The sequence below is a fragment of the Stegostoma tigrinum genome, chromosome 13 (assembly GCF_030684315.1).
Source record: "Stegostoma tigrinum isolate sSteTig4 chromosome 13, sSteTig4.hap1, whole genome shotgun sequence".
NCBI lineage: Eukaryota > Metazoa > Chordata > Chondrichthyes > Orectolobiformes > Stegostomatidae > Stegostoma > Stegostoma tigrinum.
This window is the reverse complement of record NC_081366.1, coordinates 7,028,174-7,053,695: the sequence shown is the minus strand read 5'-3', so window position 1 is coordinate 7,053,695 and position 25,522 is coordinate 7,028,174. Positions and strand designations below refer to the sequence as shown.

Genomic DNA, 25,522 nt, shown 5'->3' with positions numbered 1-25,522 from the left:
TGATGTCAAGCTAGCCAGTCCACAATTTTCTATTTTCTCTCTGCATCCTCTTTTGTTAAATAGTGGGGTTACATAAGCTAATCTCCAATCAGTGTGAACTGTTCCAGTGATAATGGGAACTGCAGATGCTGGAAAATCCGAGATAACAAAGTGTGGAGCTGGATGAACACAGCAGGCCAAGCAGCATCTTAGGAGCACTAAAGCTGATGTTTCAGGCCTAGACCCTTCATCAGTTATTTGTGTGCTCCTTTGTGAAGGCAGAACCAAAACAGGTCTTTAATTGTCCTTCCATCTCTACATCCCCCATTATAAATTCTGCTATTTCTGACTGCAAGGGACCTGTATTTGTCTTGTCTAATCATCTTTGCTTCACACACCTAAATAAGGTTTTATAATCAGTTTGTGTGATCCCTCTTAGACAAGCTCACTCATACTTCAATTTCACCCTCTTAATCAATCCTTTTTTTTCTCCTTTCTGAAATCTAAGCTGCTTCTAATCATCAGATCTGTTGCTTTTTTCTTCCTATTGGTCAATTTATATGCCTCTTTCTTGCATCCAATTGCATATTTAATTTCACTTATTAGCCATGGTCAAACCACCAGACCCAGTTAACATCCCATCAACTGACTACTGTCAACCCAACTGCTTCCCCAAACCAAATACTTTAATACCTGATCTAATTAACACTTAGCTCAACCCAATTACACTCAGTGTACACAAGTACATTCTCACTGGCTCCTGACAACCCACTCAAACACCTGATTGAAGCCCTGATCACACAAGCATCTGCCAAACACCTAACTACTATAATTTGTCATTAGCAAACTAACCTTCCTTGAGCATCTGAATGTGCAACCAAATTCAGATACCCCTTGATACAGCTGTACTATTTATCAACCTGTACTGACTACTCCCTGATCCAACACAACTACATCTATGACCATCTGACTTACCCTCACAGGAAACTGCCATCCCAATCAGACATAATTATCATCTCACTAAATGACTAAGCGGCCCCAATATGACCCACAATTTCACAACCCAACTACAGTTCTCAATCTAAAAGAAAACAAAAATAAAACAGAGAACTGTGGATGCTGGACTTCTGAAGCAAAAAAAAACAGAATTTTGTTGAAAATCAGCAGGCCTGGCAGCATCTGTGGGCTGAAAACAGAGTTAATACTTTGAGTCCACTCACCACCACCCCCCCCCCCCTCACTTCAGAACAACTGCCAGTGTGGCCTTGAACAGCGGTGATCAAAACATGAAATGAATTGTTAAGCTTTATTGCAAATTTATTACTCCTACCAGGGGACTTTTTTGCACAATAAAAACTAACATCAGTTCCCTAACTTTCCTGAATGTCAAAGAGCAAAATGTCTGCAATTTTTTTTTATTAAAAAAAAACTGTAGAGTAAGGGTGATTATCTCTTCACATTAGGAACATTAGCATGGCTGCTATAATGAAAACAAATGCTGTACAGAAGGTCTAGTTAAGCAAAGCATTATACTGAAGTCATGTTCTGTTGTTGAGAAAGCAGGGAGGGATCATCAATATGATCAAGCCAATTTCACAATTTGGTACAATTTGCTCCATACTTCACATTCTTGATTCAAAAATAAGTAATTTCAAAACAATGGGAATCAGACTAAATAGATTTCTACAATTGGAATGAAAAACGCAACGGAAAAATAAATTATTTTAGAGTCATAGAGTTGTACAGCATGGAAACAGGCCTTTCAGTCCAATCTGTCCATGCTGACCAGATATCCAATTTATCAGCATTTGGCCCATATCCCTTTAAACCCTTCCTATTCCTGTACCCATTCAGGTGCCTTTAAATGTTGTAATTGTACTAGCCTCCACTACTCCTTCTGGCAGCTCATTTCATACACACGCTACCCTCTGCATGAATAAGTTGCCCTTTAGGTCCCTTTCAAATATTTCCACTCTCACCTTAAACTTATGCTGTCTAGTTTGGACTCTCCTACCATGGGATATAGACCTCGGCTATTCACCCTATCCATGCAACTCATGATTTTATAAACCTCCAAAATGTTGCCCCTCAGCCTCTGATGCTCGAGCAGAAAGAGCACCACACTGTTCAACTACTCCCTATAGCTCAATTCCTCTAAACTCAGGAACATCCTTGTAAAACTTTTCTGAATGCTTTCAAGTCTAACAACATCTTTCCTACCGGGGGGAAACCGGAATTGAATGCTGTATTTGAAATGTGGCCTAACCAGTGAGCTGTCCAGCTGCAAACATGACCTGCCAACTCCTGTACTCAATGTATTAACCAAAAAAGGCAAGCATACCAAATAAAGAGTGGAGCTGGATGAACACAGCAGGCCAAGCACCATATTAGGAGCACAAAAGCTGACGTTTTGGGCCTAGACCCTTCATCAGAAAACCTTTTTCTGATGAAGGGTCTAGGCCCGAAACTTCAGCTTTTGTGCTCCTAAGATGCTGCTTGGCCTATTGTGTTCATCCAGCTCCACATTTTGTTATCTCAGATTCTCCAGCATCTGCAGTTCCCATGATCTCTGATCACAAGCATACCAAATTCCTTCTTTGCTACCCTGTCCAACTGTGACTCCACTTTCGAGAAACTATGAACCTGTACCCCAAGGTCTCTTTTTTTGACAACACTACCTGAAAGTTTCCAGCAAGGTTGATAGGGTTGTTAAGAAGGCGTGCGGTGTGTTAGGCTTTATTGGTAGAGGGATTGAGTTTCGGAGCCATGAGGTCATGTTGCAGCTGTGCAAAACTCTGGTGTGGCCGCACTTAGAGTATTGCATACAGCTCTGGTCGCTGCATTGCAGGAAGGATGTGGAAGCATTCGAAAGGGTGCAGAGGAGATTTACCAGGATGTTGCCTGGTATGGAGGGAAGGTCTTACGAGGAAAGGCTGAGGGACTTGAGGCTGTTTTCGTTAGAGAGAAGAAGGGTAAGAGATGACCTATTGAGACATACAAGATGATCAGAGGATTAGACAGGGTGGACAGTGAGAGCCCTTTTCCTCGGAAGGAGATGGCTAGCATGAGGGGACATAGCTTTAAACTGAGGGGTGATAGATATAGGACAGATGTCAGAGGTAGGTTCTTTACTCAGAGAGTAGTAAGGGCGTGGAATGCCCTGCCTGCAACAGTAATAGACTTGCCAAGTTTAAGGGCATTTAAATAGTCATTGGATAAACATTTGGATAATATTGGAATAGTGTAGGTCAGATGGGCTTCAATTTGGTTTTACAGGTTGACGCAACATCAAGGGCCCAAAAGGCCTGTACTGCACTATAGTGTTCTATGTTCAATGTTCTAGGATCTGACAATTAGGTGTAGAAGTGTAGATCTGACAATTAGGTGTAGAAGTCCTGCACTGATTTGCCTTACCAAAACGCAACACCTCACATATATCTAAATTAAACTTCTTCTGTAGTTCCCTGGAATTTCCATACTATGTTTTAAAAAGGTAATGGCATCACATTAGCCAACCCCAGCCTTTTGGAACCTCACCCATAGCTACTGATGATACAAATATATCAGCAAGTGGTCCAGTAATCACTTCCCTAGCTTTCCATGAAGTTTTGGGATACACCTGATCAGGTCTTGGGGATTTATTTATCTTTGTGCATTTTAAGACATCCAGCACCTCCTCCTCTGTAATATGGACACTTGCCAAGATTTTACTTCACCAAATGCTCTAGCTTCCATATCCTTCTCCACGGTTAATACATAATACTCTTTTCATGTCTCACCCATCTCCTGTTGTTCCAGACACAGATGATCTTGTTGATCTCTCCCTTGTTATTCTTTTGTCCTTCATGTATTTGTAGAATCCTTTTGGATTCTCCTGAGTCCTATTTGCACAAGCTATCTCGTGTCCCATCTTTGCCCTCCTGATTTCCCTCTTTGGTATATTCCTACTGCCCATATATTCCTCAAACCCAGTTGTCTGTATCTGACACATGCCTTCTTTTCCTTAATCACAGCCTCAATCTCTCTACTCATCCAGCCTGCCTTGCCAGTTACATTAAGGGAACATACTGCCTCTGGACTTTTTTTTATCTCATTCTTGAATGCCTACCAGTTTTCAACTGTCCCTGTACCTACAAATAGTCTAGATCATCTAGTGAGTCAGAGGTAATTAGTGATCTCATAGGAAGAGTGATCATAATGTGAAGTACTTTCAGTTTATATTTGAGTGTGATTGGATATATCTGAAAAAAAAATGGTCTTCAGTTTAAGTAAAACCAATGCTAGAATATTTGAAAGGTCTTTCTGGTGTAGATTAAAAGCTGATATAGAAGATGTTGATTGAAACTTTTGTGTCTAACTGCACATTAGAACATGCAAATAACTGGCCACAACATGGAGAAAAACAACTGTATAAAAAAGAAGAAATTTAAAGCAATTCATTTAAATAGATGATTGTAAAGGAGTGTGAGAAAAAAAAAACAGGACCACAGGTTAGCTTGTCAGGCATCATTAGTAAATGGTGACAGGACATTTGGAAATTCACAATATGCAGTACCAATTTACAAAATCTAAATCATGTTTGCCATATCTATTAACGGGGGAGCTGATGGCCTAGTGGTATTATTGCTTGACCATTAATCCAGAAACCCAGATAATGTTCTGGGGACTGAGATTCGAAGCTCACCATGGCAGATGGTGGGATTTGAATTCAATACGTATCTGCAATTAAGAATCTAATGATGACTGTGAATTCATTGTCAACTGTTGGGAATAAACCTCTGGTTCAGTAATGTCCTTTAGGGAAGGAAACTGCTATCCTTACCTAATCTGGCCTACATGTGACTCTAGACCCACAGCAATGTGGTCACTTAACTGCCCTCTTAACTGCATTTAGAGATGTTTAATAAATGCTGCCTAGCCAGTGATGTCCTCATCCCATGAATGAATTTTAAAAAAAACTTTTTCCAATGGCCATGTTAAGAGAATGATGTACATTTCTTTTTTGGAAGATGGTCAGTACAGACATAAGATTTGGAATTAATGATTAAAGAGCAGAAAACAGAATGGAGCAAACAACCCTCATTACACCCAAGGTCCAAACATGGATAGAAGAATTAAATTTGTCAGGTGAGGCAGATGTGAGTACCATAAACAATTTTGCCGACCATATTTCACTGATTAAAGTACCAAAGGATCCAAGCATATTAGAAGTTATTCCATAAAACAAATTTTCATAGACGATAGTTTTGGTTGCTTTTGGGCTCCACTTTAAATGTCAGGACATTGCTGCAAGGATTCCCCAGGGCAATGTTCAATTCACAAACATTTTCACAGCTTTGTCAATGAAAGGACACTGTATTAGCACTTACAGTGAAGTTCTGGGATTGGGATGATGGACCACCAAAAACCAATTTTTTCTTTTCTTGCGCTAGGTATGACTATACCCAGTGGAGAGATTTTCCCTGACTTCAGTGTTGTTAGGGATCCTTAGTGCTAGACTCAGTCAAATGCTGCCACAAGTGTGGTCACTCTCACTTCATTTTTATTATCTCTTTTGTCTATGCTTTTCAATAAAGTTAAGGGCTGAAAGGCAGAACCAAACTCAGGATCTATGAATAGCCTCATAAAATCTTTACAGTGTAGAAGCAGGCTATGCTTCCCTTCGAGTCCATACTGTCCCTTCAAACAGCATGCCATTCAGACATGCCCACCTCTACCCTATCTCTGTAACTGTGCACTTCCCATGGCCAATCCACCGACCTTCATGTTTCTGGGTTCTTTGGGCTATCAGCTCACCTGCACATGTTTGTGGCAGGAAACTAGAGAATCCAGAGGAAATCTGCACAGGGAGAATGTCCAAACTCCACACTAATGGTTACCCAAGGCTGGAATTGAACCCAGATCCCTGGTGCTGTGAGCCTCCATGCCACCCCTTATTTTTGTGCATTGAGTGCCACTTGAAATCACAGTTGATGACTCCTTCCATCACTTTGCTGTTGATCAATAATAAGTAATGAAATGATAATTAGACGAGTTGCATTCTTTTTTTACATATTGTGCAGGAAATAACTAGGCATTTTATTTCATTATGTCCACTAGATGCAAATGTTTTAGCTGAACGAAGCAGTATGGCTCTAGTCACAGCTACAGCTCAAGCCCAAAACTTCCAGTATTCTTGCGAGATTATTGTCAGGACACATAGATTTTGTGATTTCAAGCACCCTCAGCCATTGCTTGAGTTTGATCTGAGAGAACTGAATTGGCTGAAGCCTAACATTTGAAATGCTGGAGATTTCTGAAGGAGACCAAGATCAATCACTGATCACACCTGCCTGAAGGTGGCTGTGATTGCATTATCTTGTCTCTTATATTCATGCACCATGCTTCTGCTGTTGGTTTCAAGTACAACAGAATGGATAAGCTGGTATATTTGGCTCCTTTAAAGAACTTTAGTGAATGTGGTAAAGGTAGTTACCAATGGTTTTCAAGGTTATCGTTACAAAGACTAGCTTTTAATTCCAGATTCCATTGATCGATTTTAAATTCCAATAATTGCCACGGTGGGATTTGAACCTGTATTCCGAGCACATTATCCATGGCTGCTGGAATTGTAGGGTAGTGACCTTTCCACCTCAAAACCATCTCCCCATCTTAGGCAACTACATCCTCCATCATTTGATTCCATTGTGGATCATAAACAAGAAGCAATTTCTGCAGTATTCCTCTTATGTGAGCACTTTGATAATTGAAGGCATCAATCATTTGCAAGAGCAATGACAATAGATGCATGGAAACGTGCTCCCTCCAACACCCTGTTCCATCTTTAGCAACAGCCCTTAAGCACTACAGGATTGTGACAATACTATGGCTTTAACAGGGGAATTTTGTCCTATTTTTATGAAGAAAGTTTGAGACAGAAGTTACAAGCAGTCTGCTCAAAGCTGAGGAAGAAAGCAGCTCATGAGGCCTTGTTTTCCTCTTTAAAGTTCAAACAGTAGAAGAGGCCTAAATGGGTAGTATCAAGCTCCCATAGGTGCAAGATTTTTAGTTTTAGCTTTTAACAGTTGCTGCGGTCTTGAAGCTGGATTTGGAATCTCTTATTCCTCTCTCAGCTAAAACCTGGGGTGGGGCAGGTGGTGGGAGGGGTGTTTTCCTGCTGCTAGTATTGCGCGTAAGACAATTTTTTTTTACTGAAGTTGCTATTGCCAAATGTGTGTTTTTAGGATGTAAAAAATTAATATTAGTTAATATATTGATTACTGCATTACGCATTTCAAAGAGTTAGAGTTAAGCTGATTCTTTTTGATTTTGTTTTATCTGTATTTTAGCTGTGGTGTAAAAATAAACTGTGATTTGCTTAATGTGCCTGATCTCTTTAAAAAATTTACTTGTGTGGGAAATATTACTGATGTACATAAGAAGGAGCAGGTAAAGAAATTAAGATTTTACGAGGCATGAGAGCAAATCAATCTTTGATGATGAGAGATGAGGAAATATGTAATGAAGAAGGAGCATTGCCACACAACGTGGAAATATGTGGAATGCACGCTGAGAAGAGCAGTGTTCCACTATATAAAGTGAGCTTGCAAACTCTGGTGAAAAATGGCGAAGTGGTGATGGGAGTCACAGAGAAATTCTGAGCTGCAGATATACAGATTATCCTTGGTATGGATGTGATGCCCACTGCGGCTAAAAGTCCAGTAGAAAATCAGGCACCTGAGGTGTTACAGGAAGTATATTCTGGGATTTTTACTAACTGTGTGGTAACAAGGTGAAAAAAAAGCTATAGGTTGATGCAGGAGAAAAAATCAATAAGTAAAGCTAAGGAAGTTGAAATTCAATTATCAGAGACTAAGTTTGTTCAAATGATTGTAGAACAGGTGGAGGATAAAGCAAATATTTAGTGCAGAGAAATTAGCTGAATTACAACAGAACCAGGAAAAAAATTAAGTATTGATGGCTCAATGGCTAGCACTGCTGCCCCACTGTACAAGTGACCCTGATTTGATTCCACCCTCAGGTGACTGTGTGGGGTTTGCACATTCTCCTTATGTCTGTGTGAGTTTCCTCCCACAGTCCAAACATGGGTAGGTTAAGTGGATTGGCCATGTTAAACTGTGTAAAGAGTCCAGGGATGTGTCAGCTAGGTGAACTAACCATGGGAAATGCAGGGTGACATGGATAGGGTGGTCTGGGTGGGATGCTCTTCAGCTGATTGGCGCGAGCTCCATAGGCTAAATAGCATGCTTCCACACTATAGGGATGGTTCTATGACTTTATTAAAGAGCATACACAAAAGAAGAATCTGAGTGTATCTTAAAAGGAAGTCTTAATGAAGAAATGGAGACCACCATATATTCAGGTGGTAAGAAATGGACAGAAATTCATCAAGTTGTATCACCAGTGGGTTATAGAAAGGAGGAGTTGTGGGTAGCACATGAATTACCAGTAGGGTGTCATTTCGGAGTCACAAAAACTCAAGCCAAAATGCAAAAACATTTTTATAGGCCTGGCTACATAATGATGTAGTTGAATTTTGTCAGGCATTTCACACGTCAGGTAATTGGAAAACCTCAGGCAGTGATAAAACTACACTTTTAATGCCCATTACCCAACAGTGTAAGATAGCAGACAATGACACATCCCTCCAGGACTTGCTCAATGCTTTCTATGCTTGGTTTAAGCAGAATACCACCAGTGTGGTGATACCTGCTCCGAAAGCTCCAGACACACCTTTTCCCTCTGTCACCACTTCAGAAGTCAAAGCTATCTTTCTGGGAGGCAACCCAAGGAAAGCAACAGGCCCAGATTGTGCCCCCAGCCAAGCATTCAGATCCTGTGCATTCCAAGTGGCACATATAGTCACTGATATATTCAACCTTTCCCTCCTACAAGCCAATGTCCCCACCTGCTTCAAGAATACCACCATCATCCCCATACCCAAGAAAACACTTGCAGTGTGCCTTTGTGACTGCTGCCCAATAGCTCTGACATCAACAACCATGAATTGCTTTGAGAGGCTGGTTCACATCAAGATGACACAGTGTGGAGCTGGAGGCACACAACAGACCAGGCAGTATCAGAGGATCAGGAAAGCTGACATTTTGGGTCAGGATCCTTCTTCAGATAAAAATAACTCCAATCTTCCAACCTGCCTCAAACCCCTACAGGTTGCCTACTGAAATAACAGATCCACAGAGGATGCCATATCCCTAGCCCTACACTCATTCCTGGAACGTCTGGGCAACAAAGACAGCTACATCATAGTTGTGGCCATTGACTACAGCTCTGCTTTCAACATCATTATCCCCTTCAGACTGTGCATGACGGTGATCTCAGCTCCGGCCTCTGCAACTGGATCCTCAGCTTTCTGACCGTAAGGTCACAATCAATGAGCATAGATAACTGCACCTCCTCCACAACAACACTCGACATGGGAGAGCCCCAAGGATACGTCCTAAAGCCCCCTATTGTACTCCCTGTACACCTCCAACTGTATTGCCAAATTCTAAATGAATGCCATCTACCAGTTCGCTGATAACACCACTGTAGTGGGGTGGATTTTTAACAATGATGAATTGAAACACAGAAGGTAGATTGAGGGTTTGGTGACATGGTGTACTGAAAACAATCCCTCTCTCAACAGTTGCAAAACTAAAGAACTGATCATCAACTTCAGACAGAAAGGAGGAGAATACACCCACATCTAAATCGATGAACTGAGGATGACTGAGTGAAGAGCACCAAGTCCCTCAGAGTGACAATAACCAACAACCTGTCCTAGACTTCCCACGTAAATGCAACTGTTAAAAATGCACAACTGTGTCTCTTAATACTCAGCTGGCTCAGGAAATTTGGCATGTCCATTAGGTCCCTCACCAAATTCTGCAGATGCACCAATGAAAGTAAACTTTCCAGCTACATAACAGCTTGATATGGCAAATGCTCTATCCAGGGTTATAAGAAACTACGGATGGTGAGGTGCACAAACCAGATCATCATCGAAGCTAATCTTCCATCCATGGACTCTATTTATACAGGTCGCTGCCACGGAAAGATGGCCAATGTCATCAAAGACCCATCACATCCCCGTAATAACCTCCTGCAACCTCTTCCATCAGGCAGAAGATACAGAAGCCTGAACACATGCACAAGCAGGTTCAGGAACAGCTTCTTTCAGGCTGTTATCAGACTATTGAATGAACTCTAGCCTGAAACAATGTAACCTGTAATGTAACCAGTATACCTCTTTTTTTGATCTATACATCTGTTGCTTGCTGTGATCTCTCTGACCTGCTTATAAACAAAGCTTTTCACTGTATTTCCGTACACTTGACCATAAAATCAATCAATCAATTCTGGCATTTGAGGAAACTTTTATAAGAGTCTTAATTAATGGTACAGGTCCCCTACCAAAAGCAAAATGTGGGATTCAATATTTGTTGACCATAACTGACGTGTTTACTGGATTTCATGTTGCAGGTTATGGAATGGTACTTTATTTGAATAGTTGATCTGAACAGTTAATTATATTCAGACCACAATCGATAGAAATGCTGCAACAGACAATCAAGTATGTGGAAAAACAAGAAAACATGCAGCCCTCAATGAGCTCAATTAGATGTATTCTGGCAGGCCTTTCCTCACATTAAGGGTCCATGTAGTCATCCGATAGATTTAGAATGAAGAATATTCTATACAACCCTGACTTCAGTAATAACATAACTGAAACAATCTTCAAGAAGAATTATTAAAATTGGACACTGTGAAAACTATTGAGGCATTTCCTGTTGTTCATGGAGGGAAAACCTGGAGAGATATGCTGTTGAATTGACTTCTTTCTGTGGCTTAGAAATTCCTGCATGAGACATAACGCATTTTCAACTTTCTTGATCAACCTCTGATATCTACTTAGTTGTCAGGAAATTCCAAAAAAAAAAGTCAAAAACAATTCAAGAAACTCTTCCTTGCAATCATTGATCTACCCAAAGCAATTGGTTCAGTGAATTTTAAGGCTCAAAAAATTCTTCTCTAAAGGCTTGCATTACAATCTTAGAATTATTGCCTAATAATGTTGCAACAGCTGTCCTGAGATCTCAAACAGATGCCTTCAAATTATGGCCTGATGTATTCACCTTGTCAGTAATCAACTGCCCTTGATTCTGAGCATTCTATACCAACTAGATTGGAAACTCTTTAATGTTATTCATGTCCAAGCCAAATATTAACCGGCCCTATCATAGACATGCATGACCCACAGAATGGAGATGACTGCAAGTCCATTTCCTACTCTGAACCAATTTGCAAGCTGCTCTCAATTCTCCAATTCTACCCACCAGCGACTCCATCTGTCATTGAATTTTGCCAAAATAAAACTCACATATCATTCATCTCTTAGTCCGTCAAATATTCCACCTGCTACACATGTTTTTGAAGAGGCCCTGGAATATATTAATCACTTCACATAAATTGGCAGCTATATCTCTCAAATGGTCACCATTGATGAGGAGATCAATCAGTGCCCCAGCTTAATCTTCTACAAACAAAGCAACAAATATTTCAAAAGAAAGACTTCTGCATGACAATGAAACCTTGGTGTCCAGAGCAGTTGTCATCACCACAATCCTGTACTGCATTGGACCTGGATGTGTATGAGTAAAATATAAGAGCACTGGAGAAATTCAACCAGAAATATCTCCTCTGGCTCATTCTCTGAATTCAATGAGAAGATGACTAAAACAAAAATCAGTATCCTTCCTGAAGTCATTTACACAAATATTCAAGCAAAGATCTTGTAAAGCCATTGACAATGGACTGGACACTGTGTGCAGATAGCTGAAAGATATCTCTCGCACCAAGACATGTTTTCTCAGCACTTAGTTGGTCAGTTTTCCAGTGCAATATGCAGAAAATACCACAAAGGAATTCCGAAGCCCTTCTTGAAGCATGGGTGCAATCAGCTTGGCCATTAAGCTTCATCATGCTTTAAGTCCAACCGCCTAAAAGTTGAGGCAGAGCAACAGCAGAAAAGGGAATAAAATGTCAGTAAATCCTGTTTTCCAGATCACATTAACATGAAGGGGGTCATGTTCAAAGTTTCCAAAGCTCTGCAGATCCAGAATCAGGCTGTTTAGCCATATTAAGTTCCATGGAGAAGAGCCATTGAGGTGAAGATCCTAAGGCAGGCAGCCACTGGGAGATAACTCTGCACAGACAGCAGATAAAGGAACATTGAAGCTTGGGGTCTTCACTCATTTTCCAGGAACCCAAACAGCTGAACCTGTGGGAGACACCTCTACTAGGGCCTGGGTGCAAAAATATCCAATATTCCCGGAAGAAAACTTAAACTTTATTAGTTAGTGAGAAGCTGTTGTGAGGGAGTGAGTCAAAATAACATAATACTAGAAAAATTTGCAAGGAAGAAGCATCCGGGTTTACTTCAGCAAGGAATATGAGGGGAAAGAGAGGTAAAGTTCAATCAAGTCAAAGAAAGTTACAAAGTAAATCAAAGAAGAAAGGAAGTTAAAGTGAAGCAAAGTCAATGACTCAGTTTTATAATAACTATAGATTTACTATAAGGGCAACAAATAGGTGGAATCTTGCTTTACAGGGTGTCAAGTCAGCTACAACAAATGGACATACATGTGTCCCACATTAACATCTGTACAAGTGTCAGCAGCTGTACAAGATTGATGTCCAGATTTTGGAAAGTGAACGTAAGCTGGAGTCACATTGTGCATCCTCAAGGCAAAGGTCTATTTGAAAATTATGTATAAGGAGGCGGACACACTACAGATTAGAGGTGTACAGACAGAGACAAACTGGGTTGACTATCAGGTGTGATGATATTATGGCTTTTTGTCCTGTCCTCTGCTATGAAGTTACAGTCCAGCCAATTCTTTTATTTTATTTTTATTTTTCTGCATTTTAATTATTGTGTATGAATAAAGAGTGTTGTGCTTTAAGCCTGGTAGTTTGACACAATGCCTTACATTTACCCCTGAAATCAGAAAAAAATAGGGTCTAGACTATCTTTTCAATATTTTTTGGGAGGATTTGATCTGGTCCATAACACAGGCAATTCAAGAAAATCAGGTATGTGGTGCAACTGTCCTTTGAGTCTACCATGCTTGACAATCAGTGATTGATTATGGAAACCAGAGACAGTGATGTTTCCCGTGGTCAATGCAGCTAGGGACAAGTCCATCGCTCCAAGGATGTCTGAGCTGAACAAGGAGTCGGAGGGGAAGCAAGAATGGATGGGCAATAGTGATATGTAATTCCATATACCTTTCTGCAGAAAAGAAACTTACCTGGAGTCCGGTTACTAGTGGTATGCCTCAAGGATCTGTTTTGGGACCACTGCTGTTTGTCATTATTATAAATGACTTGGACGCAGGCATTGGTGGATGGGTTAGTAAGTTTGCAGATGACACTAAAGTCGGTGGAGTGGTGGACAGTGTGGAAGAATGTTGCAGGTTGCAGGGAGACTTGGATAAACTGCAGAATTGGGCCGAAAGGTGGTAAATGGAGTTTAATACAGATAAATGTGAGGTGATTCACTTTGGGAGGAATAATCGGAAGGCAGAATACAGGGTCAATGGAAAGATTCTTGATAGTGTAGATGTGCAGAGGGATCTTGGTGTCCATGTACGTAGATCCCTGAAAGTTGCCACCCAGGTTGATAGTGCTGTTAAGAAGGCTTACGATGTGTTAGGTTTTATTGGTAGAGGGATTGAGTTCCGGAGCCGTGATGTCATGCTGCAACTGTACAAAACGCTAGTGCGGCCTCATTTGGAATACTGTGTGCAGTTCTGGTCGCCCCATTACAGGAAGGATGTGGAAGCATTGAAGAGGGTGCAGAGGAGATTTACAAGGATGTTGCCTGGTCTGGAGTGCAGGCCCTATGAAGAAAGGCTGAGGGACTTGGGTCTGTTCTCATTGGAGAGAAGGAGGCTAAGAGGGGATTTAATAGAGACGTACAAGATGATCAGAGGATTAGATAGGGTGGACAGTGAGAGTCTTTTTCCGAGGATGATGACTTCAGCTTGTACAAGTGGGCATATCTACAAATTGAGGGGTGATAGATTTAAGACAGATGTCAGAGGCAGGTTCTTTACTCAGAGAGTGGTAAGGGCGTGGAACGCCCTGCCTGCCAATGTAGTTAACTCTGCCACATTTGGGGCATTTAAACAGGCCTTGGATAAGCATATGGATAATGATGGGATAATGTAGGGGGAGGGGCATAGATTAGTTCACAGGTCGGTGCAACATCGAGGGCCGAAGGGCCTGTTCTGCGCTGTATTGTTCTATGTTCTATGACTGCAGGATAATGTATTGCCTCCCTGGTACAGACAATTATATCATTGATTAACTGCACAGTATCCTTTTGTGGGAGCAAGAATAGACATTGACGCCAAAAATTTAGATAGGAAGTGAGATGATGTCATGAAAGTAGATTTCAGGAAGTTATGAAAGTCATTAAGAGGCAGGGACACAAAGAGAAGTGATCTCACAAATATTCCACATTGCACGGGACAAGGCAATCAACTCTTAGAATGCTTTTTGAATGCTGTTAGAATACTGCATAAAATTCTGGTTGCCCTTGAACAGGAAGGACATTGCTAAACTTAAGAGAGTGCAGAAAGTATTTACAAGGATGTTGCCAGGATTTGAGGTATTGAGTTATAGGGAGAGGCTGAATAAGCTGGCGAGTTTTCCCATGGAGCTTGAAGGTTGAGGCATGACTTTAGCTTTACAAAATCACGAGGGACATGAAAATGGTGAATAGCCAAGATCCTTTTCCAAGTGCGGAGGAGTCCAAACCAAGACACCATAGGTTTAAGGTGAGAGAGAAGAGATTTGAAAGGGACCTGAGAGATAACTTTTTCACAAAGTTGGTGGTGCATGCATGGAATAGGCCACCAGAGAATGTGGCAGAGATGGTTTTATTACAACATTTACAAGGCATCTGAATGGGTATGTAACAGGAATGGTTCACTGGGATATGGGCCAAAAGCTGGAAAATGGAATTAGGTCATATTGGAGATAATGGGAACCGCAGATGCTGGAGAATTCCAAGATAATAAAATGTGAGGCTGGATGAACACAGCAGGCCAAGCAGCATCTCAGAAGCACAAAAGCTGACGTTTCGGACCCGAAACGTCAGCTTTTGTGCTCCTGAGATGCTGTTTGGCCTGCTGTGTTCATCCAGCCTCACATTTTATTATCTTAGGTCATATTGGGATGTTTAGTCGATATGGAAGGGTCTGTTTCCATGTTGTGTGACTGTATGACTCTACAATAGACTTATGGTGTTATTGCTGGATGAATAATCCAGAGATAATACAGTCATACAGCACAGAAACAGACCTTTCAGTCCAACGTGTCTATGCTGACCAAGTTTCCCAAACTAAACTAATCCAATTTGCCTGCAGTTGGTCCATATCCTCTGAATTCTTCCTATTCGTGCACCTATACAAATGTCTTTTAAGTATTGTAACAGAACCTGCATCTACCATTGTTTCCAACATGTGTGTGTTCATTCCACTCACAAACCACCCTCTCAGATTGCTTTTAAATTTTTCTTTACTTACCCTAAAAATATGTTCCCTAATTTTGAACTCACCCAACAGTGGGAAAGGACCCTTGTTATTCACCTTATCAATACCGCTCATGATTGTATAAATATCTGTAAGGTCATCTCTTAACATCCTACTCTCCAATGAAAAAAGTCCCAGTGGCAGGATGGAGGTGGCATTGGATTTGTGTGAGTTGGGAATGAATTTCCCTGGGAGTCCTCAACATTGACTCTGGGCTGCATGAAACCTCATGGCATCAAAAGTAACCAAACATGAGCAAGGAAAGCTCCTGCTGATTAAAGTCTGCTGTTCAATTCACACTTCAGCTAATGAAAGAGTATTCTTGTGTGTTGAGTAATACCTAGAGGAAGAACCGAGGGGGTGTAAAGGTACAAAAAGACTGTGAGACTTCAATGCTCACCACAAGCAATAAGTTGGCAACAACACTACTGACCAAACCTGCATATCATAAAGGACATAACAGCTGGACTAGCCAGCTGCCAACTCTCCTTGGTAGTAACATTTCAGATTAGTTACAGAACCCAGTGAAGTGAAAGACAGTGATTGAGGTATCTTTAGTTGTTAAAGGTGTGTGCTATTCATTTAAGTACTTAATAAATTAATTGAGTCTTATAGATCTCTGAGTGTCTCTGCTATATTGTCATTGATGTATATACTGCTGTCTCACAGAGATGGGCAACACAATCAAACCAGAGAATCAGAACGGTTTAATGAAGAGTGCAGAATGACATGGCAAGAGCAGCACTAGGCATACCTTGAAAGGAGGTGTACATCTGGTGAGGTGACAAAACAGGACTACATGCATGAAGTTGCTGACTTGCTTGCTGAGCTGGCTTCTTTTCATTCAGATACTTCTTCACCATGGTAGGTAACATCATCAGTGAGGCATCCAATGAAATGATGTTATTCTACTCAGTCAGGAACTTACACGGTCTGTTATGGTGAGTTGTGTCATTTCTGGTTCTGTTCTGTCGATTGCATTATGGATTGAGAACCATGTCTCTAGGAATTACTGTGCATGTCTATGTTTGGCTTGGGCTACTATGGTTACATTGTCCCAGTTAAACTAATGGCCTTCATTGTCTGACTGTACTGATATTAGGGAAAGCTTGTCATATCATTTTACTGTGAGCTGATGTTTGTGTATTCTGATGGCTAGTTTCCCTCCTGTCTATCTGATGTGATGTATGCGGCAGTTGTTGCATGGTATTTTGTAAACTACGTTGCTTTTTCATGTTGTAGGTATAGAGTCTTTAATCCTTGTGAGTGTTTGTCGTAGTGTGGCTATTGGCTTGTGTGCTACCATGTTTTGTTGTGGTCATAGGAATCTCATTGCCAGTTTTGACATGTTCCTGATGTAGGGCACTGTGGCCAGAGTGTCAGTGTACTGTGTCCACTTGATGTTATCTACTTAGTTGGTACCTGTGGATGAAGTTGTGAAGATATCTGCTTATAGCAAAGATTTTGTGTAGGTGCTCTTCCTCTTTATTGTGCAGTTCTGGTGCGTTGCAGTGAGTGGTGGCTCATTTAAATTATATCCTAACACAGCTTGCTTTGTAGCAGTTAGGGTGATTGCTGTGGAAGTTGAAGATTTGGTCTATGTGGGTTGCTTTCCTGTATACCAAGGTTTGGAACTCTCCATTGGTCATTTGTTCAAACCTGACATCAAGGAATGGAAGTGGATTGTTGTTTTCTTCATCTCTCATGAATTTAATCCTGATGAATACATTGTTGATGAGCTAGTGGGTCTCTTCTAGTCTGGTGTGTTTAATGATGGCAAATGTGTCAACCATGCGCTGGTTCTACAGTTTAGGTTGAACTAGGGGGAGGGCAGCATGTTCTAGTCTTTGCATGACTGCCTCTGCAATGAGTCCTGAGATGGGTAACTCCATGGGTGTGCCATTTGTCTGTTTCTCTACTTGACTGTTAAAGATGAAGTGTGTGGTGAGGAATTAGTCTCGTAGTTTGAGTATGCTGTTATTATTGACAGAGCTGCCGGTCTGCCTTCCTGCGTCCACTAGCAATGTGGCCAGTGTTTCGTTGGCCATTGTGATGTCAATGCTGTAAATAATGTTGTGACAACAAAGGATAGCATAATCCCATCATTGCTGATTTTTAATGTTCTTGCAAGTATTGAACATTTCTTGGGTTAAGTAGTTGGAAAGATCTGTCAACAAAGTGTCTCAGGCTCTATGGTAAGTCCTTGGCCAGTTTGTGTGAAGGTGTCCCTGGTAGGGGAACAATGGGTCTGAAGGGGATGTCCAGTTTGTGTGCTTCAGGGAGTCCAGAGAATCGGGGTAGGGGGGTGTTTGTGCCTTCTAGTTTCATTCTCATGTTGCCCATCTTGGTTTTCTGTCCTGCATCCTTTGGTCTCTTCAGTTTGGGTGATCCAATTTCTCAGCTACAGTGTTGGGTCTATTGCCAATTGTTGGTAAGTGTTTGTACCTGTGAGCAGTGCCTGCGTTTTCTCAATACAGTCCAGTTTGTTTTAATAACAGTCATGTGCCTTTTGTCTGTTGGAAGAATTACCATGTTCTTGTCTTTCTTGAGTTTTCTCTCATGCTTTCCTCTCTGATGTGTTCAGGTTGTCCCATTTGTTGCTTCTACTTAGTGTGGGGATTTTAGTTTGTCAGATGGCTTGTTGACTTTCATCCATGAGTCTATTGTCTTTTAGTGCAGATTCCAAGGTGGCCATGAAGTCTGTTCTGTTTGCATTTTTTTTTGTTATACTTCAGTCTTTATAATAGGACAGCTTTCTCAGTTTCTATGAGTCATCTGCTGGATCGGTTTCTTAGCCATGTGTCTGGTTTGTTGTTGTTCTTGTCTTTGTGATGGATCAGTTTGGTAAGTTTCTCCTGTAGCTTGAGTTTCTTCTTTGCTTTGTTCCTGTGTTGTTTGATGGTGATGACCTGTTCTAGAGTTGTAGTCCATTGCTGGTCCATGGCGGTTAGGTACTGTGACTGTTGGTGCAAAATTTCCCATTTGTACTTTAAGAGTCGGATATGGACATCGTTAATCATTATTTGTAGCATTCTGCATGCATTCGGTTCAGCTATTTTGTATGCCTGTGGGTTGTTGAGTGGAGGTTTGTATTTCATGCTGTGGTGCAGTACCTGGTTCCTGAAGCACTCATGGAGAAAGTGAACTTGTTTGCGGGTAGCGCTCTGTGGATTCGTGAAGGGTTCCCATTATTGGACAATTTTTTAGCATGTTGCGTCTGCAGGTGTTTAAGGATTTTGCAAAGATTTGTAGCTTGATGTGTAGGTGAGATTGTTGACTTGCTTGCTGAGCTGGCTTGTTTTCATTCAGATATTTCATCACCATGCTCGGTACCATCATCAGTGAGGCCTTCACTGAAATGATGTTGTTCTACTCCACTTGGAACTTATACTGTCCAATCTGCTATGGTGCGTTGTGTCATTTCCAGTTCTGTTCTGTATGGGTTTGTATATGGGGTACAATTCTATATGTTTCTTGATTACTCTGTGGGTTAAGAACTATGCCTTTCGGTATGGTTAAATGAACTGGAACAGTTTGGCTCGAGGTGTATCACGTTCTACAGCATATACTTCGGGAAAGTTGCTGGAAAGGTGGCAGGGCCCATGGTCTTTGTAGTATCCATTGCCTCCAGCTGTTTCTTGATATCATGTGGAGTCATGATACACATTCAATCCAGAAATTACCATCCCATCAATTGATTCTCTATCATCAGTAAAATGATGAAAAGTGTCATCAACAGTGCTTTCAACACTTGCTTCGCAATAAACTGATCGTTGATGCTTAGATTAGGTTCCATCCAAACCTTAGTTTAAACATTTAGAAAAGAGCAGAATTCTAGGGGTGAGGTGAAAGTGACTTCCCTTGACATCAAGGCTACATATGACTGAATTTGCCATGAATGAACCTTACAAAAAAACTCGTCAATGCGTAGCAGGAGATAACTCTTTGCTGATTAGATTCATACCTGGCAAAAAAAAAGCTGATTGTTTTTGTTGGAGTCAGTCATCTGAGATCCAGGACATCTCTGCAGGAGTTCTTCAGGGGAATGTGCGACACTCCATGATCTTCAGCTGTACCATTGATGACCTTCCACCCATTATGTATGAGCAGAAGTGGTGATGGAAACACCATCACTTCAACTTCCACTGCAAGTCACCCACCATCCTGATTTGGAAATAAATTGCCATGCCTGCTGTGTCTCTGGGTAAAAATCCAGGATTCCTTTCCCTGCTGACATTATTAGTGCAATTACACCAAATGGATCACAGTTCAAGCATAAGCTCAACACCATTTCACAAGCACTACCAGAATTGTCCAATATATGCCAATTCACTGTCAGCCACATACTATGAGTGAATTCAAAAAGAAACCAACCTTTGAAATTCTCTACCACTGACTTTACCAGGATGTTGCCTGGAATGGAGGGAAGGTCTTATGAGGAAAGGTTGAGAGAGCTAAGGCTTTTCTCTTTAGAACGATAAAGATGAGAGGTGACTTGACAGAGGCGTACAAAATGATCAGAGGTGTAGATAGAGTGGACAGCCAGAAATATTTTCCGAGGGTGTAGGTAGCTATTACAAGGGGGCATAGTTTTAAAGTGAGTGGAGGTAGATATAGGAGAGACGTCAGAGGTAGGTTCTTTGCTCAGAGAGTGGTAGGGGCATGGAATCAATTGCCAGAGAGGGCAGTGGTGTTGATCTCATTAGGATATTTAAGCAGCTATTAGATAGGCATTTGAATAACAGTATAAGGTAGGGGTAAAGATCAGGTAGACCTTAGGTTGAAGGTAAATGTTTGGCACAACATTGTGTGCCGAAGGGCCTGTACTATTCTGTACTGTTCTATGTTCTATGTTTTATGACAGTTGTTAATGCTTAATCTCTGGGTATATTTGATGTACTCATTAACAGATTTCAGATTACTGACGCCATGAAAGATTATGGGGATTATAGAGGCAAAAGTCATAAAATACTCAATCAGCCCATTAAATGGCAGAAACTGCTTTACATGCACAATGATTAACCCCTGTTCCTATGTCCCTACGTTCCTAAGGCAAAACTTTATGCCACTGTCGGTCATCATACTCAAATCGAGAGTCAGGGAATCCACACGTTTTTGTATCTACACCACAACAGTTCAAGGAGGTGGCTCCCAATCTCTTTCTCAATGTTTACTAGTTAAAAATTAGAAGGGATGGACAACAAATGTTGCGTCTTTTCTTTATCTGCGTTTAAACATGGTACCATACGAATTAAGATAACGAAGAGATCACCAGACCCTTCGAGCCTCCTTCTACCGTTGGGTAAAATTATGGCCATTCTGAATGTGGTCTCAACTCGACTTCCCTATGTACCCCAATACCCTTTGGTTTCCTTAATAATCTATCCACTTCAGTGTACTGAGGCTGCGTAGAGCTTCTCGTCCAAAATAGAAGCGTCGTTTTAGTGACATTACTAAGCTGAAACGTATTGCTTTCTGGAAGAAGCAGCAATTTATCGCTCGTTATTTTGGTACATAAGAGGTCAGAAATCCCGTAAGATACAAAATTTCAGGACAACCGGAGGTAGCAAAACTCTTTAAAAGAAAGGAAATGATTTTGAAATGCTGCCAATATTATAATGTGGAAAACACAACAGCCGAACTGTGCATAGCAAGCTCCCAAAACAGAAACATTTATGAAGGAGTGTCCCGATCCGAAACGTCAATTTTCCTGCTCATTTGATGCTTTGTTCCTCTGGCTCCACACTGCGTTGTCAAAGAAAAATCCATTTGTTTTGTAATATTGGGGAATACCTGTTGCAGTAACACTAAGGATAGTGCCTTGGGATCATTTGAATTCACCTTGAGAATGCAGAAAATGTCTCTGATTAGCGTCTCACCCTATAACATTACCTCCTTCGTACTGCACGAGTGTGTCAGCCTGGATCACTGAGTCAAGTCCTGCACGGGACCTTAATTAACAAGAATGGTATGTGAGGCAGTAGGCAACAAAAGGTTAAAGTCGAAAGTTTCCTTTGTTGGCAGGTATTCAGCTTCAAATCATAGCATTATGCAGGAAAGAAGGAGGTCCTGAGTCCCAACAATCCGGCGCAGACTTTTTTTCAGTGCGCCTGACCCTCCCACTCTCTCCTTCTATTCCTGTGCTATACTCATCTTTCTGTCAACTCAGCAAAAAGAAACTCAATCACGACAGTTAATTACGATTTGCCGTTCACCGATGTCGACGGTCTTTTATTAGCCAATATTTCAGCAGGTGGCTGGTCAAAGTCTCACAAAGTATGCTTTCTCCACCATACAGTTAAAGTGACTGCCCAATAACTGCTAGACTTATCCTTTTTGTAAACAAAAGCTTCACCTTTGGTATCTTCCACAACAGTTCTGAGAGAGGGTCACCAAACGTTAACTCTGTTTTTAACTTCACAGATGCTGCCAGACCTGCTGAGCTTTTCCAGCAATTTTGGTTTGGTTTGCTTTGATATCTTCCGTTCCTCCAGCAGGAATCTAGTTTCTGAGGATAGATTGGAGTTTGGATTAAGTTCCTCTGGAATTTTTATCTGCACACGCTTCGGTAACAAAATGTATCTCACCGGGACGAGGTGACTAATCCACTTGAAGCAGATACACGCTAAAATTACATGAATGACGATTGACTGAGAGTTACTTTAGTAACATATAACGTAAGATCAGATTTTCTTATTTCTCCCGATTGTTTATTTCCGCCGATTTTTTTTCCCGTTGGTTGTTTTATATCTGGTTGACAGAGAATTTCGCCAGTGTCTTGAGTTTCAGAGAAAGTGAAACTTCCGTGTTCAACTTTTGTGATGATCCCACGTGAGGAATTCATCGCCCAGCCGCGAACAAACGCCGACACCTTTAGTATTCTTTAAACGCCAACTTGCAGAACTTAAATGCTCAATGTTTGACTTTTGACCTACTAACCAACTCTCAGAGTTGAGTTGGAGTAATGGAACAAGCATTAGGTCAGACAGTTACTTTCGTTGCTCGGTGCATAGACAGGAGTACGTGTAAATTTCACACTTTGCATACGTTCATCTTTAATAAGCGTTCAGTGTAATTATTGGCAAAGACTCTCTGTGTCGCTGTCTACCAATGAGGCGCTAAAATGTTGAGAGCGATCTATACCCCCTCCCCCAATTCTACGCATAATGCAGAAACAGAGAGGAAACAGACTCTCACTGTTTGTAATCGTACATCGGAACCGTTATTCTTAGTACTCTTATTCCTTTACACAGATGTAATATTGGTCAGCATTTGCTTGGTTTATACTGGGTATCAGTATTTGATTTTTTTGGGGCAAGGTGGGGAGTATTAATTATTTTGCATCTTTGCGAATGCAAGGGCGAATTCGGACAGAGAATGCAAGCATTGTTTACAGTTTTCCTGCTTTGCATTTGGAATATCGCTTGTGGTCAAATTCGCTATGCTATTCATGAAGAATTGAAGCATGGTGCCTTCGTTGGGAACATTGCTCAAGATCTCGGTCTGGATGTGAAGGAGCTTTCCAGTCGCAGGCTCCGCATAATGTCTGCAGTAAGAAAACGGTATTTCGAGATTAATTTGGAGAATGGCGTTTTGTTTGTGAATGAAGTGATAGATAGGGAGTACGTATGTAGACAGAGTCCTGCTTGTTTTATGAATCTGGAGGTTGTTGTAGAAAATCCATTGGAACTTTATCGCATCGAAGTAGAAATATTAGATATTAATGACAATTCACCTAGTTTTTCAAAATCTGAGATCCGTTTGGAGGTTCTAGAGTCAGCACCACCGAGAACTCGATTCCTTCTTCAGAGTGCTCATGACCCGGACTTGGGCATCAATTCTGTCCGCATTTACTACCTCAGTCCAAATGAACACTTCGCTTTAGAAGTGCAGAACAGCGGCGACGACAGCAAGTTTGTCCACCTGCTCCTGGAGAAATATCTGGACAGGGAACAACAGGCGATTCATCATTTACTCCTGACTGCTGTTGACGGAGGAACCCCGGAGCGGACTGGTACAGCCCAAGTTATCGTCACTGTGCTTGATGTCAACGACAATTCTCCTGCTTTTGACCAGATGCTTTATAAAGCCAGTCTACTCGAAAATGTACCGATTGGCACTGCGGTTATCAGATTAAAAGCGAGCGATCCTGACGAAAGCACGAATGCAGAAATAGTGTATTCTCTCAGCGACCTTACTCCAAGTACATTCCGCGAACTTTTCGAAATGGATTCTCAAACAGGTGAAATTATAGTCAAAGGGATTATAGATTTCGAAGAAGCCGAGACATATGAAATTATAGCGGAAGCCAAAGACAAAGGCCCATTTGCACTTCCCGTACATTGCACTGTCCTCATTGACATCAAGGATGTCAACGATAATGCGCCCGATATGACTTTGATGTCGGTATCTCATTCAGTCCGTGAGGACGTGCCTTCTGGAACTGTGATAGCGCTGATCAGTGTAACCGACCGAGATTCGGAAGACAACGGAGTTACTACCTGCTTAATCCATCCCAACCTACCGTTTGAACTCAAATCGACATTTAAAAATACATACACGGTGGTTGTCCAGCACGCATTGGACAGGGAAACCATGTCTGAATACAGAATTGGAATCTCTTGTTATGACTCTGGATTTCCTCCCCTATCTACCAACAAAACTATTTCAGTGCAGGTGTCAGATGTCAATGACAACCCGCCGCGTTTTGCAAATTCGTTTCACACCGCATACGTGATGGAGAATAACGCCTTTGGGGCTTCTATCTGTTCAGTTTCTGCTTTTGACCCTGACTTGGGTCCAAATTCTCACCTTTCCTATTCCGTTCTCGACAGCCTAGTTCAAGGTATGCCCATTTCATCTTATGTCTCAATCAATTCAGAGAGCGGGATAATATTTTCGCAGCGCTCCTTTGATTACGAAAAGCTCAAGAATTTCCAGATTTACGTTCAGGCGCAGGACGCTGGTTTGCCGCCACTCAGCGCAAATCATACGGTGCATGTCGTTATCCTAGATCAAAATGACAATGCACCCGTCATTGTGTTTCCCCTAACAAGGAACGGATCAGAAGTAACTATTCCGCGACTAGCGGATCCAGATTATTTGGTCGTCAAGGTCATTGCCATTGATGCCGACTCTGGGCAGAACGCACGGTTGTTTTATCAGCTTCTGGAAGCGACAGATAAGAATCTTTTCGCTATGAGGATTAACTCGGGAGAAGTGAGGACGACTCGCCAAATTGATGACAGAGATGTTGCAGTACAGATGATGGTCGTACTGGTGAAGGACAATGGGCATCCTCCTTTATCTACCACTATTACCATCACGCTGTCAATTGTAGATAGCCCTGAAGACGCTATTCATGCCGTTACATTCATGCCTAGAATCCCTGAGTATCCCTCTAGTGCAGCCCTTTATATAATTATATCTTTAGGGGCAATCACACTTACTCTGATGGTTGCGTTAATCGCTCTTGTTATCACAGTTTGTCGCAGTTCAAGCAATGATGAGGACTGGTGTTTGTGTTTTGAACGTAGCGATTCAGAAACAATATATCGAAATTCCAATTTAAATTTTCACACAGTGCCAGACTCTAGCCTAATTAAAAACGTAATTGAAGTACGTGGGTCTGGTTGTCTCGCTGAAACGTACTGTTATACCCTGCCGTCTGCCCCGGAATCGGGTAAAGGTGATTCCCAGTTCCTGACCTACTTAAGTGCAGCGTCCAACAAATGCCAATCTAATGCTGCTGATAGGTATTTTACAGACTGTAATATGAAAGAAATGGACAACGCGACAATGTTCGCCACTGAGGTAAGTGATTGGATTTTAAGACGTCATGTTTATTTGATCATTTGGCAGTTTCCCCTCTGTTTTATGTAAATAGAGGGAACTATAGACTGTCATCTATGAAGTTAAGCAACCGTACGCTAAAGAGTGAA

At 41.4% G+C, this 25,522-nt stretch overlaps 1 protein-coding gene across 5 annotated transcripts in view; it reads left to right on the top strand.

Annotated features, from left to right (window-relative positions):
• LOC125458278 (protocadherin alpha-C2-like) overlaps positions 1-25,522 on the top strand; it is a 227,948-nt gene that overhangs the window by 41,721 nt on the left and 160,705 nt on the right. For 2 of the 5 annotated variants that reach the window (XM_048543434.1, XM_048543435.1), the window contains exon 1: positions 22,808-25,394. The exons of the other annotated variants lie outside the window; for them this stretch is intronic. In XM_048543434.1, coding sequence (XP_048399391.1) covers positions 22,959-25,394 — 2,436 coding nt within the window. In that variant the 5' untranslated portion in view covers positions 22,808-22,958. Of the gene's footprint in view, positions 1-22,807; positions 25,395-25,522 lie in introns of those variants that run through there. 5 annotated transcript variants of the gene reach the window in all.